General features: G+C 34.7%; 1 protein-coding gene across 3 annotated transcripts in view; it reads right to left on the bottom strand.

The window, feature by feature from the left end:
- Nucleotides 1-16,274, bottom strand: part of LOC127791836 (probable sugar phosphate/phosphate translocator At1g06470) — a 68,144-nt gene that overhangs the window by 17,958 nt on the left and 33,912 nt on the right. For all 3 annotated transcript variants that reach the window (XM_052321962.1, XM_052321963.1, XM_052321964.1), the window contains 5 exons: nucleotides 7,693-7,760; nucleotides 5,465-5,565; nucleotides 5,321-5,333; nucleotides 1,709-1,893; nucleotides 1,385-1,471 (listed from right to left, as the gene is read on the bottom strand). In XM_052321962.1, coding sequence (XP_052177922.1) covers nucleotides 1,385-1,471; nucleotides 1,709-1,893; nucleotides 5,321-5,333; nucleotides 5,465-5,565; nucleotides 7,693-7,760 — 454 coding nt within the window. The remainder of the gene's footprint in view (nucleotides 1-1,384; nucleotides 1,472-1,708; nucleotides 1,894-5,320; nucleotides 5,334-5,464; nucleotides 5,566-7,692; nucleotides 7,761-16,274) is intronic.

Genomic DNA, 16,274 nt, shown 5'->3' with positions numbered 1-16,274 from the left:
AAGAGCTAAGTCCATCCAATCTTTGGCTTCATAGAATTGACCAACCATGCCATCACAATAGAGTTTTCAGCCTCTCATACACCATAAGTTGTTGAGTTTGTGCTTGGCTTAGAAACTATCCCTGTTAGATATCCAACCTTGCCTTTTCCCTAAATTACCAGCGAAACAGACTGGAACCATTCTCTAAAGTTGGTTCCATTCAGCTTATGCTGAGTGATCTAGAGGGAATGACCATCGAGAGTGATTGGAGATGGTGGGACTTGAGTATTCCTCATTGAAGAAGGTAAGTTGGTAGATGCTTCACTTGCTGATTGAGTTTCAGCCATAATATGAGCTTAAAGAAGTCTACCAACTATAGGAGGAGGAGAATAAGTAGGAGAACTTGCCACGAAGCAGTGGCTCTAATACCATGAAAAATAAACTTGTTTGAAGTTTTAATGAGAGGAATAAACTTCCATAATCTCATTGATCTGAGGGATGCAAAATACATACACAAAATTCCTAAGAAGACTCCTAACATTTAGGACTAGATTACAACAACATTTTTCAGATTAGTATTAGACTAAATTCAGGATTTCCTTATCTGATTTTAAGGAGCATCCTTATCCTTCCAGATTGAATTCTTCTTCATCTTTTTACATCTTTATGTTTATCATCTTCTCTTCTTATCCTCTTGTGTATAACTTTAACTTTTCTCCTTTATCTTCTCTAACAAAATGTTTTAAAAGTCTGGACTGCACTTGTTAAGGGGCATTTAAAACATTTCATAGCCCAGACTGCAAAAAACAAGTGCAGTCCGGATTGAAAGTAGTGTTATTCATATGTATATGTATACATAGCAAACAACTCACAACCTAATCCTAATTGGTTTCTTCCCCACAACTGAAGTGGCATATCTGCAAATCTGCTGGCATTTCAACCTTGCCCCAATGGAGTAATACAGTTATGCATCACAGCAATAATGGTAATGGTGGTGATACCAGGGTTTCAAGGCATAACAAAGGCAACATAATGGTGATTACAGGCCTTTTTTTTGTGTTATTCTGTTGTTCTTAAAGGAAGTCCCAAAAACCTTACTACTATACACTTCCTTTTTTCTTTTTTCAAAATCACATTTATTGGGTTTTAAAATAATTTTTGGGAATATAGCTTGTTTTACCAATACGAATTAAAATATGTATCAATTTTATGTTTTCTTTAAATTATTTTCAATTGAGTTTAACTTCTTTGGATAATTAATGATGCCATGTTTCATGAGTGAGTTTGAAACACAGCATGAGATTTTTTTCTAGTTATAGGTTGGACTGAAACACAGAACTTGTGGCATCTACCCATACATTGCATATTCACCTTATAACTGGACAATAATATGAATAGATCATACCAAAATAGTGACAGCCTCCTTGACAACTCCTGCTATTGTCACAGTTACTGCACTAGTTACTGAAACAAGAATATATTCTGTCAATACCTGCAGAAATAGAAAAGAAAAAAAAATGAATATAAGGAGAGCAGTTATTATGACTAAATCAAATAATCATAGGACACCAAGATGAAAGGAGTGGAAAGTGTGAAATCCATACAGCATAAACTTTTTCATAAAAAGAATTACCAGCTTTTAAGAGTAGGGAAATTCTAAATGAAGAGGGGGATAAGGCGGGGAACAGAGATAGGGAATAAATCAGGACAAAGGCTTCGAGATTGCTACCATGAAAAAGGCCAGAGTTCCACCAAAAAGCATCAGCAGAAAGCTTCGAATGACATGCCATGAACTGTTGAAATAATTGCTTATTTTGAATTCATCCCAAGGGTCCATCATAAGAGACAGCAGAGCAGTTGCCAATGCCATTACTGGAGTTAGGCAGCTCATTAAGGTAAGTGGATTTTTCAGACCTAAGAATGACCGCATACACAGTATTGTTGTAAGTAATTGAGTGAACTTTATAGATGCAAACAAGGTACTATTTTTATGAAAACATTGGTATTTAAACCAAGACTCAAAGATCATTTAACTTAGCAGCCACCTAACTTGATCATTTTCAAGCCAGAAGAAAACGCTTCTGCCCACACCAATTTTGGTTTTTCTCAATGTAGCACCATTAACCAGTTTAAGATATAGTAATGTGGTCTAGCCACATGTGAGAGGGCATGTTAAGAGTAAAAATAATAATACAAAAGGTAAAATTAACCCTCTATCTAACAGCTTAATCTTTTAAATGAAATGGTGTTAACAATTCAGCAATTACCTTTTTAGGTTAGTCAAAGACCTTACATATACCCATTGTATACATTCTGATTGAAAAACGAAGAACACAATATTCTGTTATTTCAACAGGAAACATTCTCATTAGGTATCTAACTTAGTGCATGATTAGGCTCCGTTTATTTGGAAGTAAAACTTTACCCATTTTCTAGTGTTTGGATGACAAAAAACATGAAAAATATTTTCATATGGAAAATATTTGACCTTAAATTGGGGAAAATGACTTACCAATTTAAAGTCAAATCATTTTCCTATTCACACCAAACTAAACAACATATCCAGCCTTTATCCCACTATGTGGGGTCGGCTACATGAATTCTAGACTTCCATGTATTCACACCAAACTAATAAATTATTTTTTCCACCATCAAAACACATTTATATAATTATCCAAAAAGACACATTTACATATATGTCATATATATACATACATATATATACAATATGTATACTGTTGGTTCACGGGAATGTTGCAAGAAAGAGATCCTTTGAAGCGTCTAATTCTGAATTAGGATACTTCCTAAATCAGACTTAGGAAACTTTCCTAAACTTGTTCATATGTATCTTTATGTATCTTTCCTTTTTGCAATTAGATTAGTTTCCTTATGTTGTAAATTGTAATCTTTTCCTCTATAAGAGGATGTAACCATGTACATGCTCCTGATCTAAGCGAACCATTCTGATTTCCTACATATACATATATATATATATGCATATACTTGTACATAAATATACATACATAAATGCACATTGATAAATAATTAAATATACATACATATATACACATGCAGATATACATATACATTTACAAGTATATATATGCATATACATACACATATAGCTAATTTTTGGAAAATATTTTCGTATGCAAACCAAACACCAGAAAAAAAGATAAAATATTTTTTTGTGTAAAATATTTTACATTGAAATATATTTTCCAATGTAAAATGTTTTTTTACATCATATCAAACAAAGCCTTAATCTAAGGCCTTCATGGATTTGTATGTATTACAGTGGTGTAGGTATTGCAACCGAAATTTATAAGAAAAAATAAAGTTCAAACGCGGTTCAATTGTAGCATTATGGAAGCAAGTTTAGATTGTAACATTGAAGTACCTCATGGACCCACTGTACGTACCAAAATGATTGTAGAAGATTGTGGAGGTAATTACAAAAAACCAAAAAAAGAAACAAACTAAATTTCCCCTTAACTATATTTCAAGAATGGGGATGGAATTTGGTTACAAGATTGTTTCGTTTCCTCTCCCTTGAAATTTCACTTCCAACCTAGTGGGATTAAGACTTATGATTGCTGCTATTGTTGTTCTCTTTAAATTTTAATCCTAGTAATTATGAACCCTTGTTTGCTAGGGCATCCCAACTAAGAAGCATGGGCATTTCAATGAAAGTGTCATGACAATGTGGGACATTGAAACTCAAAACTTCTTCATACGTGTCTAACATTCAAACTAATGTGTTCAGATATTTTATAAATTTTTAAAAATCAAACATTTCTCAAACACTCGTGGACACTCATCCATAATACATACATGAGTTTCCATTACCTAAAAAAATTATATCCATATTATAAATTTAAAAGAGAAAATTCAAAATCAATATAAAATAATTAAAAAAAACATGGGACTTATATCTATTAATCATTACAACTTTAGATGTTTTGCTTTCAAGAATTTCCAACATTTTACTTTGTTCATAAATATTTTTTTTGGCTTTTATATATATGGAATATAAGTTTGGTGAAATAGAAGTTCTGAAGAGAAGATGATGTGAAGAAAAAATCAGTTCAAAATCTTAAACCAATTGTTCAAAAAGAAAGGGGAACTAGTGAGGATTTTATTCGCACAATAAAGGTAGAACAGTAAGACTGGAGAAGTGTTTCAAATATTTTGTGCTTGTAAAATCCCCTTAACCTTAGAAGGAAAGTTTATTGAATAGCTATAAGACTAGCTTTCTTGTATGGCAATATTGGGTAGTTAAGTACTACGATGTGTAAAATATGTGCATAACTAAGATAGGATGCTGTGTGGGCATGCAATATGTGAACATACAAGAAAAGATGGCACTAGAAATCAGATTATCTCTAATAAAGTTGGACTAGCACCTATTGAGGATAAGATGCCCCTCACATGATAGTTTGTAACATGGGATATAATGGCCTCACATACGATAAGGTTGTAGATAAAGCTGACTGGCAAGCTAAAATCCATGTAGCCGAACTCTCCTAGCAGGATTAAAACTTGTATGTTGTTGTTGTAGGTATTAAAGTTTTGTTCATGTTTCTTTAATAATATGAAGAATCTGCAAAAACAATTTCTTGATAATTGATATAATAAATTATTAATGTATTTGTCACGTAAAACATGAAAATATTTGTAAATATATATATTTATCTATTCACATGTTGGCGATGTCCAAAAGTATTTCAAGATCGTAGTGACAAGATGTGGGTGTCATATAATGTTTGTATCCAATGCCCATATTCGAGCTTCATAGCCTTCCAGCATAATCAGAATTCATATAGTATAATTGAAAATGTCCTTAATCCAGTACTTCCAGCAATATCCCATGCAAATTTCCTCTGAAACCTTAAACAACATAATTTGTCCGCTGTTAAATAAAGTTTTGTCTTTATCAACCTAGGGGTCCATAAAGATCAAAAGCTCTAGGTCCCAATATTTGGGTAGGGAGCCCTGGCCCTCTTTCTTAAGATTTAATCATAATTCATGAAGTAAATTTTTACAATATTCTTCCTTTCTCAAATGATGAAATACAAACTAGTAGTCATTCATTAATAGAAAACCAAATAGTAACAGAAAGATAGACACTACCACCCATGTTTAATATTGGACTAGCACGTGTTTGATATTCTAGCAAAGAAGACGGCAGGGTTCTCATAGGGTTCGGTATTATGATGTCCGATATGTGAATTACATATGCACTATCAAATATAGTCATGAAAACATTTAGACATGGACATTTACAAATAGCAGCTGGAGAATTTGCTAAAATTTGCAACAATTAAATGATGGTGCTTACCATAGACTTCTTTCTTTAGGTTCATTTTGGCATAGCACGCAGCAAACAAAATCCCAGGACCGATCAATCAGAAAAACAAGGTAAGCTCATATAACTTCACTTGAAGGGAGCCAATAAAAGGAAAAGAAGAACAGAGATTCATACCTGAAGAAGAATCTGAGTCATAGCCCAACGAAACCCAGACATAACAGCAGCAAGCATCACGAAAATGAATCCCCAAAATTGAAATTCAGTTTCCTTTGCAACTGTTACACACAAATGCGAATTAGAATATAAGACTGAGGATTTGTAGGATAGAGCATACATGAATGAGAGGTACAGCTAATAAGATCAATATGAAATGAGGTTGGTTGATACTGATTTTACCCTTCAAACAGGTGAATTAAAGTAATTTTCCACAACTAGTGTGATTCAAGACTATTTTCATCTTTTTTTTTTATTCAAAATTAAAAGTTCATTTTAGAGTACCACAAAAGGTTTAAAAATTAAATTTAACTCATTAATTATTTTCTCAAATGTCTGAGGCCAGCTATTTGGATTTTTTCTTGATTATACACCATCAAGGGCCATAAATTCAGTTAGACAAGGTGTGTATCTTTGATCTCAAGCTAACTTATTTTATCTCCCATATCCACTGGCATGTCCTTATAAAATGTAAGATTTACTGCAAGATCAGAAACATGGTATCATTAAACGGGCTCCTGCCCATGTGCTCTGGCCATTATTATGTTTCAATGACATAACTTCTGGTTAAAAAACCATCTCATAAAATGCTCACCTTTCTTATCTCTAGTGGAAATGGAGAAAGAATATTGGAGAATCCCTTTTTCATCTCACACCAATGCCAGATCGTGTATCGCATGCCTTTTAAGTTAAATTTGACTTTAAAGTGAGGACATAAACAAGAAGATAGTGATTCACATCTAAATTAGAATCGTTTATGAAAATCTAATATACAGAATTGAGAGAAAACAGAATAGAGGAAAAGAGATTGGAGGGAAAGAACAAAATCTAACTCTATTAAATTAGGGTTACAAGTACTTATATTAAAACATTGTATCTGCTATGTACAAGCTACCTATGCTAGGTACAAGGTACAACTAGTTTATACAGTACATCTAATACAAGCTAATATGAATTCTTGACAATTTATATGATAAACTAGTCTCAAACCATATAAATCATTTACACTAGGTTGGCTACATGGGTTCTAGCTCTCCAGTCATTTTTATCCACAGCCATCTGTCCTATAAGGTCAGCCAGCTAGTGATAAACAAATTGATCTTATTGCCATCTAATTAAATTTCCCTCTTAATTTTTTTATTCTTGCATTTTGTAGTAACATCCTCAATAATCTCTTTCTTTTGAACAATTGAGCAACTTATCAAAACTGATCTTTTTCAAGAATAACCTGATCTTCAATTTTCAAAATTCTAGCGTGTGAAAAAAATTTACATCCATATATTCATATCATTCATTAGTTTATGCAGATTGCATACCTCAACATAAAAGATTGCAATATTTGCAAGTCTTGCATATCATTTTACACATTCAACATTCTAATGGACACATAAAATGGATATTGGCCAATGATCACAAATCTGCCACTGACTAACAGAATTTTCTATTCTTATTCACCACAGGTTGATAATGCAGGTAATATATGCAAGCAGAAAGATCCATGTGTTACAATGATTTGTTAGTAATAATGGCAAGGATTCCACCAAATTGCACCAGCTAGCAATTTCCAAATTAAAAATTAAAATTAAGAAAAATGGAAGGTTTTGTTAACCAACTATTACCATGTTAAGGAGTATGGATGTGATTAAAAACTGGAATACCAACATGGCAATTTAGAAAAGTACAATATTCGTAGGCACATGAGAATAATTAATTAATATTTATTTTATTATTTCATATTTCAAATATATATTATAGCAGTAAGAAAACACTTTGATGATCTGCAGTTCCTAAAAACATTTCTCTAAAGAAGAGAGGATTAAGGGGTAAATCCACGTTATTTTTTAGTATATTATGGATCTCAAATTATTTACTTTGAACTTGCAATAATTTCATACGCATCCAAGCTGTACAAGATCTCCCCTAGTGTCCAAGACATGTCTAGCTCTAGAAACATTCAAAAAAGAAAGGAAGTGAGTGTTGTTGTCCAACACTAGTCTAACATAGATGCTGCCATCTTTTTAGCAGTGTCCAAAACTTGTAATTTATCATGCATGAGGTGTCCTAGAGAAACAAATGTAATGTAACATTGTTATTTTTTAGTGTCATTTCAATTAATTATTTGAAAAATATGTAGAGAAACTTCTAGAAATAAAAGAGTAGTAAGCAACGAAAATAATGAACCTATATACCTGTCAAAAGTACTCCAACAGATATAATAAAGATGATGCCCAAAAGTTTAAAGCTTGGAGACTCCAACCTTCAGAAAAGAGTTTGAAACAATAGCTAGAATAAAGATAAATCTCAAAGGACATATAGTTATTGTTCTGATAATGAATAAATAACATGTTTGGGACAAATGAACGAGCAAATTATATCAACAAACTGCATATGTTCAAAGCGCAAAGATAGGCTTACCTATAACATTGGTAATAATTAGTAACTTCATATTTTGTACATATTGGAAAAATGTATAACCGCCCCTCAGTGCCACACAATGAGGAGGTTGTAAAGCATGTAGAAAAAGACATTACAATCTCAATTGGTTCAATAGCATACACACGTAACACACCACATTAAAATGATATTTGGTTACATCTGATGATACTATTAAATTCAACCATTTCTCAAGACAATTATCAACAGCATATTTTCTATTGGCAGCACACAATGAGACATGTTGTAATAATTATCAACCTTATATTTGGTAAATGCAGACAACAGCATTTTTTCTATTGGCAGCACACAATGTGGCATGCTGTAAAGCATATAGAAGAAAACCTTAACAGCCTAATTGGCTCGATAGCAGGTGATTAATGGTAAAGAAACTACTTGGGCACATTTGATGATACTATCAAATTCGAATATTTCTCTAACTGACAGATTTTAAGGATATCAAATTGTTATAGTGATCTAAGGATTCTTGCAATGTTTGTGACATTTACCTTCAAAGTTGTCAGTGCCCAGATTCTAGAATCGCACATTTCTTTCCATTCTGTGAAATTGAACCTAAATGAAGGATTAGATTGTCTTCAAATCAGACAGGTATCCATCAACAAATCACTATTTTTGGTCAGACCCCAAGATGGAGATCAAGAGTCACAATTATTTTAAAACTTTATTATTCTGGCTGTGATGTGATTTTATTTATTTAGGAACCTTAAAGGATTAGAATTCTTTGATTTTATGAAGATATATTTTAGCATTATTAGGATGTTTAATAAATTATGTGGTAGAGTTTAAGCAGTATTAGGTTACCATATTAGATAAAATTAGTTTTGAAAGAGTTAAAGTTGGTTTAAGAGTTTTATCAAGCACCTAAATACCATTTATTGGTATAAAAAAAATAGTTTTTGAGACCATATAAGAGTTGAATATAAGGAAGACCTAGAGTTTGCTTTCTTCTCCTCATCTTCTTCTTTCTTGCCCCTTATTCTCTACTGTTCTTTTTGCTGCTGCCACAACAGATCCTTCTTCAACATCTTCTCTTCTTATTCTTCTCCTTTCACTCTTCTTTTCCTCAGTTCCACATCAGTCTAACTATCAAATTTCAATTTTTCACAAAATACATTTCTATGATTGTAGATCATGTATTATTAAATTTCAGAATCAAGAGAGGGTATATTTCCTTCTAAATCTCCACTAATCTCAGTCATGTTTCCAAGTTGTACAAGTTGGTTTCACAATATTAACTATGTGATGCACAACCATATCATTTATTGTCATTCACTACCATCTCATGAAACTTTTCCATATGAAGACAGTTTTAGAACTTTATTTCACCATTCCCTTGCTAGAGGGTCACATTTAAAAGGGTATACAACATAAAATTGCCACATTGCTCCTTTTGCATGGATTTATATTGTTAATGTGACTTTTAAAAGTCAATTGACATTGCATTCCACTATCCATTATTTCTAATCAAGGTTCTCTATTCACTACTCACTTCTAGAGGGAGTTCCAAAGGGCTTTTGGGATAGAGTTGAATTTCAATATGGCTTTTCACCCTCAAACCGATGGACAATCAGAGAAGACTATTCAGACTTTAGAGGATATGTTGAGGGTCTGTGCCATGAATTTTAGCATTGGTTGGGAGTAGCATTTGCCACTATGTGAGTTCGATCAGAATAACAATTATCACTCTAGTATCCAGATGGCCCCGTATGAGGCACTTTATGTCAGGAGTTGTAGGACACCTGTTGGATGGTTTGAGGTTGGCGAGGTCTAACTTATTGGACCAAGACCAACCATTATTCAGGACTCTACAGAGAGAGTCCGTTTGATTCAAGACAGGTTAGTTATGACTTAGAGTTGACAGAAGTTGTATGCGGAGCATCGTAGATGTCCTCTAGAGTTTGCCATCGGTGATAGCGTATACCTTAAAGTATCACCTATGAAGGGAGTGATAAGGTTTGGCAAGAAGGGTAAGCTTAACCCTAGGCATGTTGACTCGTTCGAGATTTTGGACTAAGTGGATGCCGTGGCCTACCATTTGGATCTTCCTCCTAGTTTTGAGGGAGTACACCCTAGGTTTCATGTGTTAATGCTTACGAAGCATGAGTCTAATCCCTTCCAAGTCCTTTAACCACACTAAATTAAGGCAGTACAGTTAGATAGAGATCTTAGTTATGAGGAACAACCTAATTGCATCATTGATAAGCAGGTGAGGAGCTCCAAAATAAGGAGTTTGCCTCAATGAAAGTGGTTTGGCAAAACCACTTTGAAGATGAGGCCACATAGGAGGTAGAAATGACCATGAAGAAGAGGTATCATCATTTGTTCACCACTCAGGTAGTAGTTTTAAATAAAATTAGAGGACGAATTTTCTGTAAAGTGGTAAGATTGTAAGGCCCACGATTTGGGCCTTATAAAAAAAATAACGGTAAATAAAATAAATAAATATACATAATTCCATTTCAAATCTTTGTCTCTCAATTATCTTCTCTCTCTCTCTCTCAATTAAAGATCTCTCTCCCAATTATCTCCCCTTCTCTCCCTCAATCAAATCAGCCCCTTCCATCTTCATCCCCCTTCAATCACTCCAACATTAATATGGCCAATGAGTTAAGGTATATATATACCCCCCTACTAGTATGGTTCATCTCTTTAAAAACTCTTCTCTCCCCTTCGCAATCTTCCTTCCTTTGTGTCAACGCGTGCTCCAATGTTCTAAAGGGCGGCCAAGGGGCCGGCAAGGGGCTAGGCAACCCTTGGCCGCCGCGAATACCTTCAAATCACCCCCTTAGGAGCAAGGCTAGATTAATCGGGCCCGAGTGGCACCTAGGCAGCCGATGCGGCCAAAGCGACGCCTCCCAGACATGTTTTTTGTTCTCGATTTTCCCCTCCCTTTTATATCCTCTCCTCTCGTGACCGTGGTTTGGCCTCGTCTGTCACTCGACTCCATCTCCATCCCAGATCAGATGGATGGATCTAAGATCCGACAGCTAGATCTGAGCGACGATGATGGAATAGCCGAATCTGGCGATGCTACAAGAAGAAGACAGTGATGGAACAGCGGAGAAGCAATGGCGACGATGGCCAGTTGCCATGGGTTAGCTTGGGTTGCGGTCGCACTGTAGTCGACGATGGTAGTGATCACCGAAAAAGAGTAAACATGATATAAGCTCCTGCCTCTGTTAGGCTCTGATGAGAGCCGAGCATATGATTTGTTTATAACTTTATATATATATATATGTGTGTGTGTGTGTGCACAATATTATATATATAATATAATAATTCTAACAATAAATAGATATATCATATATGTGATCTGTTTATAACTTTATTTATAAATAGAGATAGATTTATATATATAGCCTCTATATATATATATGATTTGTTTATATATATATATATATGAACATATATGTATGTATGTGTATTTGGGATAATATAAATTTTATTTAAATAATTTTTTATGCACCGCCTAGGCCCCTCCTAGGCAGCCTAGGCGCCAGGCCCCAGCCTGGCGCCCGACTAGCGCCTAGCGCGTTTTAGAACATTGGAGTGCTCTATTAAGTCATCGAGATTGCAAGTGATTTCGACACATCTCAAGCAAGATGCAATTAAGGAGAAATGTTTGACCTTCCATATCATTGAGTGGGGAATTGTATCATGGTGTTTTGACAAATGCTTGCATCTAACATTTATAATTCATTTTATTCAATTCATTTGTATTGCCAATCCCATATTGATTATTTAACTTGCATAAAATTGGGAAGTAGGAGTTCATATTTTATTGCTATGTGAGACAACCATCTTAACCTTGCATGACATCAAAAGATGACAAATATGATATCAATGAATGTACTTGTGAACTATGCAGTTTGAACATGGAGAGCAAACTAATAATATGATCATGCATCCATGGCATCGAGAGTAGCTAGTTAGAACACTATATGCTAACTATAGTTATATAGTTAGCCATTGGTGCACCATGTCGATGAGAATGGGTGAGGGATTATCTCACCACTATGCCAAGAATGGGCAAGAGATTGTTCAGCCACTATGTTAAGAATGGGCCAGAGTTTGTTCCACCACTATGTTATGAAAGGGCAAGAGTATGCTCCGCCACCATGAGTATTTTTGGGGGAGAGATTGTTCCACTGTTATGTTATTTGTTTAAATGTATACAAATGATTGGACGCTAGTTCTACTTGTTTGTTCCCATCATTATACATGTTTTATTCATCATGACTATTATTGTGCTTACATCATATTTATTTATCCCCTATTACTCTCTAAAATGTCATGGCATGTTTAGTAGTATATCTTGTTGCATTAACTCTTATTTTCCCCATCATAATGTTTTTCCAACCTTATTGAGTCTGTTGACCTTTGACTCACCCCACTATAGTTTCTAGTTGTGAGTCTGGGCACTCGTGCTAATTTAAGGATCATGGTAGGGGGTTTTAACTGCATTCTTAAGATAGTCACGCTCTAAGCATACAATACACCACATGTAGTGAGATAAGGACATAGAGTGTTTGATTTTTTTACTGAATTGTCTTGTAAATTTCAGATGCATTGAGATATTAATCTATATCAAGAATGATGGTATTTGATAATGATGCTACAAGATCATAATATGGGAATTTGACATTAAATCCTATTATTTAATTATGAAACATGAGGCTTGGCAGGATCCGCAACCTATTAGAGGGTAGTGAGGGTCATGGTCCTGAAAATTGGGTCATGACATTTTTGGACCTCACAATATTGTGCCCATATTCTTCAATATGAAATATTGTGATCTTGAAAGAAAAAAAAAAATTGCCATGGAACTCCTGCACACATTATGAGTTTTACGAGCAAAAAAGAGAAAAAAAATCAAAGACCTTAAATCATATCTAGGAAGTTCATATAGTGAGTGAAATAAGCTAAAAACCTTGGAAAGCTTACTTGAGTTTTATTGAATCTAAGTAGGGGTATTTATACAAGGAAAAATATCTCTGCTATCTCCTAGAAAACAGGAATAAATTTGAATTTAGACTTGAGAAGATAAATAACAGCAACTGATATTTAAAAAATTCGGAATTGTCTTCTTCTTCCAGCTACATCATCCCTTTAAATTTGGTAGCTTATCTTATCTTCTAGGTTGCCTCATCCTTCCAATCTTGAAGTCTTGTCTTATCTCCAACAATCCTATCTCCCTTCAAAACTCAAGCATCCTATCTCATCGTCCAACACTCCCCTCAAGCTAGTGAATAAATATTTGTCATTCCCAGCTTGCCAATAAGTTATTCAAAACTAGGTCTTGCCATGGCTTTGGTAAGCACATCAGCCACTTGACTTCTTGTAGGAATATAGGATAGGTTAATTCCTCCTCCTTCAATTTCCCGCTTGATGAAACTTTGATTTATTCATACATGCTTCATTTGATCATGTTGAATTAGATTATTAACAATACTAATTACTGATTTGCTATCACTATACACCTTTGCTTTCTGTGACAAAGGCATATGTAAGTCTTCCATCAGTCTTTCTAACCAAATTACTTCAAAAATTCCTTGAGCTATAGCTCGGAATTTTGCATCAACACTACTGCAGGCAACAACAAACTCTTTTTTACTTTTACATGTAACCACCTTTTCCCCATACTTTAGTGTAATAACCTAAAGTTGACCGACTATCTTTAATAGATCCTGCCCAATATGCATAAACAAAGCCCTCAATTCTTCTTTCTGTAGTTTTTTAAAATAACAATCCCTTTCCAGGTGTCCCTTTTAGATATCTTAGGACATGAATAACAGCATTCATATGTCTTTGGGTAGGAGAATGCATATACTGACTTATCACACTCACCGCATAGGCTATATCAAGCTGTGTAAGAGATAAGTAGATTAATTTTCCCACCAACCGTTGATATCTTTCCTTTTCTACCAATGCATCATCATTGATTTCTCCAGATTTCCAGTTCTTTTCTAGAGGTGTTCTAGCAAGTCTACACCCTAGCATGCCTATTTCTTTCAAAAGATCTAGTGTATATTTTCTTTATGAGATGAAAATGCCTTCTTTACTCCGAGCCACCTCCATTCCTAGGAAATATCTCATTGTTCCTATGTCTTTAACTTCAAATTCAGCTCTCAACTGCTTCTTCAAGCTCTCTATTTCTTGCATGTCATCTCCTGTTACTATAATATCATCTACATATATGATCAATATAGCCCTTTTTCCATTAGATGTATGTTTTATAAACAATGTATGGTCTGCTTGCCCCTATTAATACCCTAGCCAATTAAGAGTCATGTTGAACTTCTTAAACCAAGCTCTTGGTGACTGCTTCAATCCAGATAAAGACTCCTTAAGCATACAAACTTTTCTAGCTTCCACTTCTTGCTCAAAACCAAGAGGAACCCTCATATAGATTTCCTTATCCAAATCTCCATTGAGGAAGGCATTTTTAATATCTAATTGATGTAAAGGTCACTCTAAATTGACAGCAAGAGAGAGTAATACTCTGATAGAATTTAATTTAGCCACAGGAGAAAATGTCTCTTCATAGTCAATCCCATAGGTTTGGGTGAAACCTTAGGCCACTAATCTAACCTTGTATCTATCAATATTCTCATCTGCATGATATTTTACTACGAATACCTATTTACATCCAACTACCTTATTTGATGGCAACTCTACTATATCCCAGGTATTGTTACCAACTAGGGCTTTCATTTCTTCCAGAACTACAACCTTTCACTTAGGATCTTTCATACCACATTGGATGGTCTTGGGAATGTCAATGCTGTCTATACTTGCAACAAAACCCCTAAACTACGAAGACAACTTTGAATAGGTCAAATGATTAGAAATAGGGTACTTAAAACAAGACCTTACCCCCTTTCGTAGTGCTATAGGAACAGCCCAGTCACCAGCCAAATCATCAATCTTTCTAGTGTTTTCCTTAGATGGACTAGGCTCCAGATTCAATGTTTGGTTGTGTTGAGGTTGGTGATGATCTTTAGGCAACCTGGAATAAACTAGAAGAGGATTATCAGGAGCTGGAAGGTGGGTTTTAGAAGCTGTAGTGAGGTTTTTAGGATCAATAATGGAAGTAACAGGAGGTTCAGGAATTGCTACCAGTGTGGTTTCAGTCTCTCCCTTGAGAACACACTGGTATCTAAGAGGTAATAGGATCAGGCATAGGGAGAGAGGTGGTGGGATCCCAATGCCACTCTACACTTGCAGTCTCCCCTGGAAAAGATATAGGAGGATATAAGGGTTGATCTTCATAAAACAGTACATTAGAGCACACAAAAAACTTTCAAGAGGAGGGACAATAGCACTTGTATCCTTCTTGGGAAGGAGAATATCCAACAAAGATATACTTAAGTGCCTTTGGTTCAAATTTTGTCCGAGAGGGATTATGGTCGTGAACATACACAGTGCAACCAAAAACCTTAGGGGAAAGAGAAGGAGATGGACATAAGGAAACAAATCACGAAGAGTGTTGAAAGGAATTCTAAATTGAAGGGCTTTAGAGGGAAGACGATTGATAAGATAAGAGGTTGTAAGAATAGCTTCTCCTCAATAGGAATTATGAACATAAATAGTGAACATCATGGCTCGTGCCATCTCGAGAAGGCATCTATTTTTTTTTTTTCAACCACCCCATTTTGTTGAGGGGTGTATGGACATGAACTTTGATGGAATATGCCATGTTCAGATAGATATTGAGTGAAATCATGAGAGAAGTATTCTCGACCATTATCAATTCGAAGGACATGAATAGGATATTGAAACACATTCAAGATAAGTTTGTGAAACCTTTGGAAAATGCTACTAACCTCTGACTTTTCTCTCATAAAATAAACCCAACAAACTCTAGTATGATCATTAATAAGGGTTATGAACCAATGGGTACCAAAGATATTGGGATGTTTAGGAGAACCCCAAATATCACTATGAATCAAGGGAAAAGGTTTAGATGTTTTATAGGGTTGTATAGAATAATGAGAGCGAAATTGTTTAGCAAAAGTACAATGCTCACACTTAATAAAAGATTACCCTTTATTAATGAAAAATGTGAGGATACAAGGATTTCAGATATGGGAAATTAGGGTGTCCTAGGCGTTTATGACACAACAGAACATTGGCAGTGGCTATTACAACAAGAACTATTTTATTGGTTGGAGAACTTTGGAATTCCGGAGCATATTTTGAAATATAGTAAAGACCATCTTTTTTCTGAACACTGCTAATCATCATCCTCAAAGACTGGTCCTAAAATATACAGTGAGATGGAAAAAAGGTTACACTACAGTTCATGTCTCTTGTC

Source organism: Diospyros lotus, chromosome 15 (assembly GCF_014633365.1).
Source record: "Diospyros lotus cultivar Yz01 chromosome 15, ASM1463336v1, whole genome shotgun sequence".
Lineage (NCBI taxonomy): Eukaryota > Viridiplantae > Streptophyta > Magnoliopsida > Ericales > Ebenaceae > Diospyros > Diospyros lotus.
Note: the sequence above shows the minus strand (reverse complement) of the source record. Positions and strands in the feature narration are given on the sequence as shown.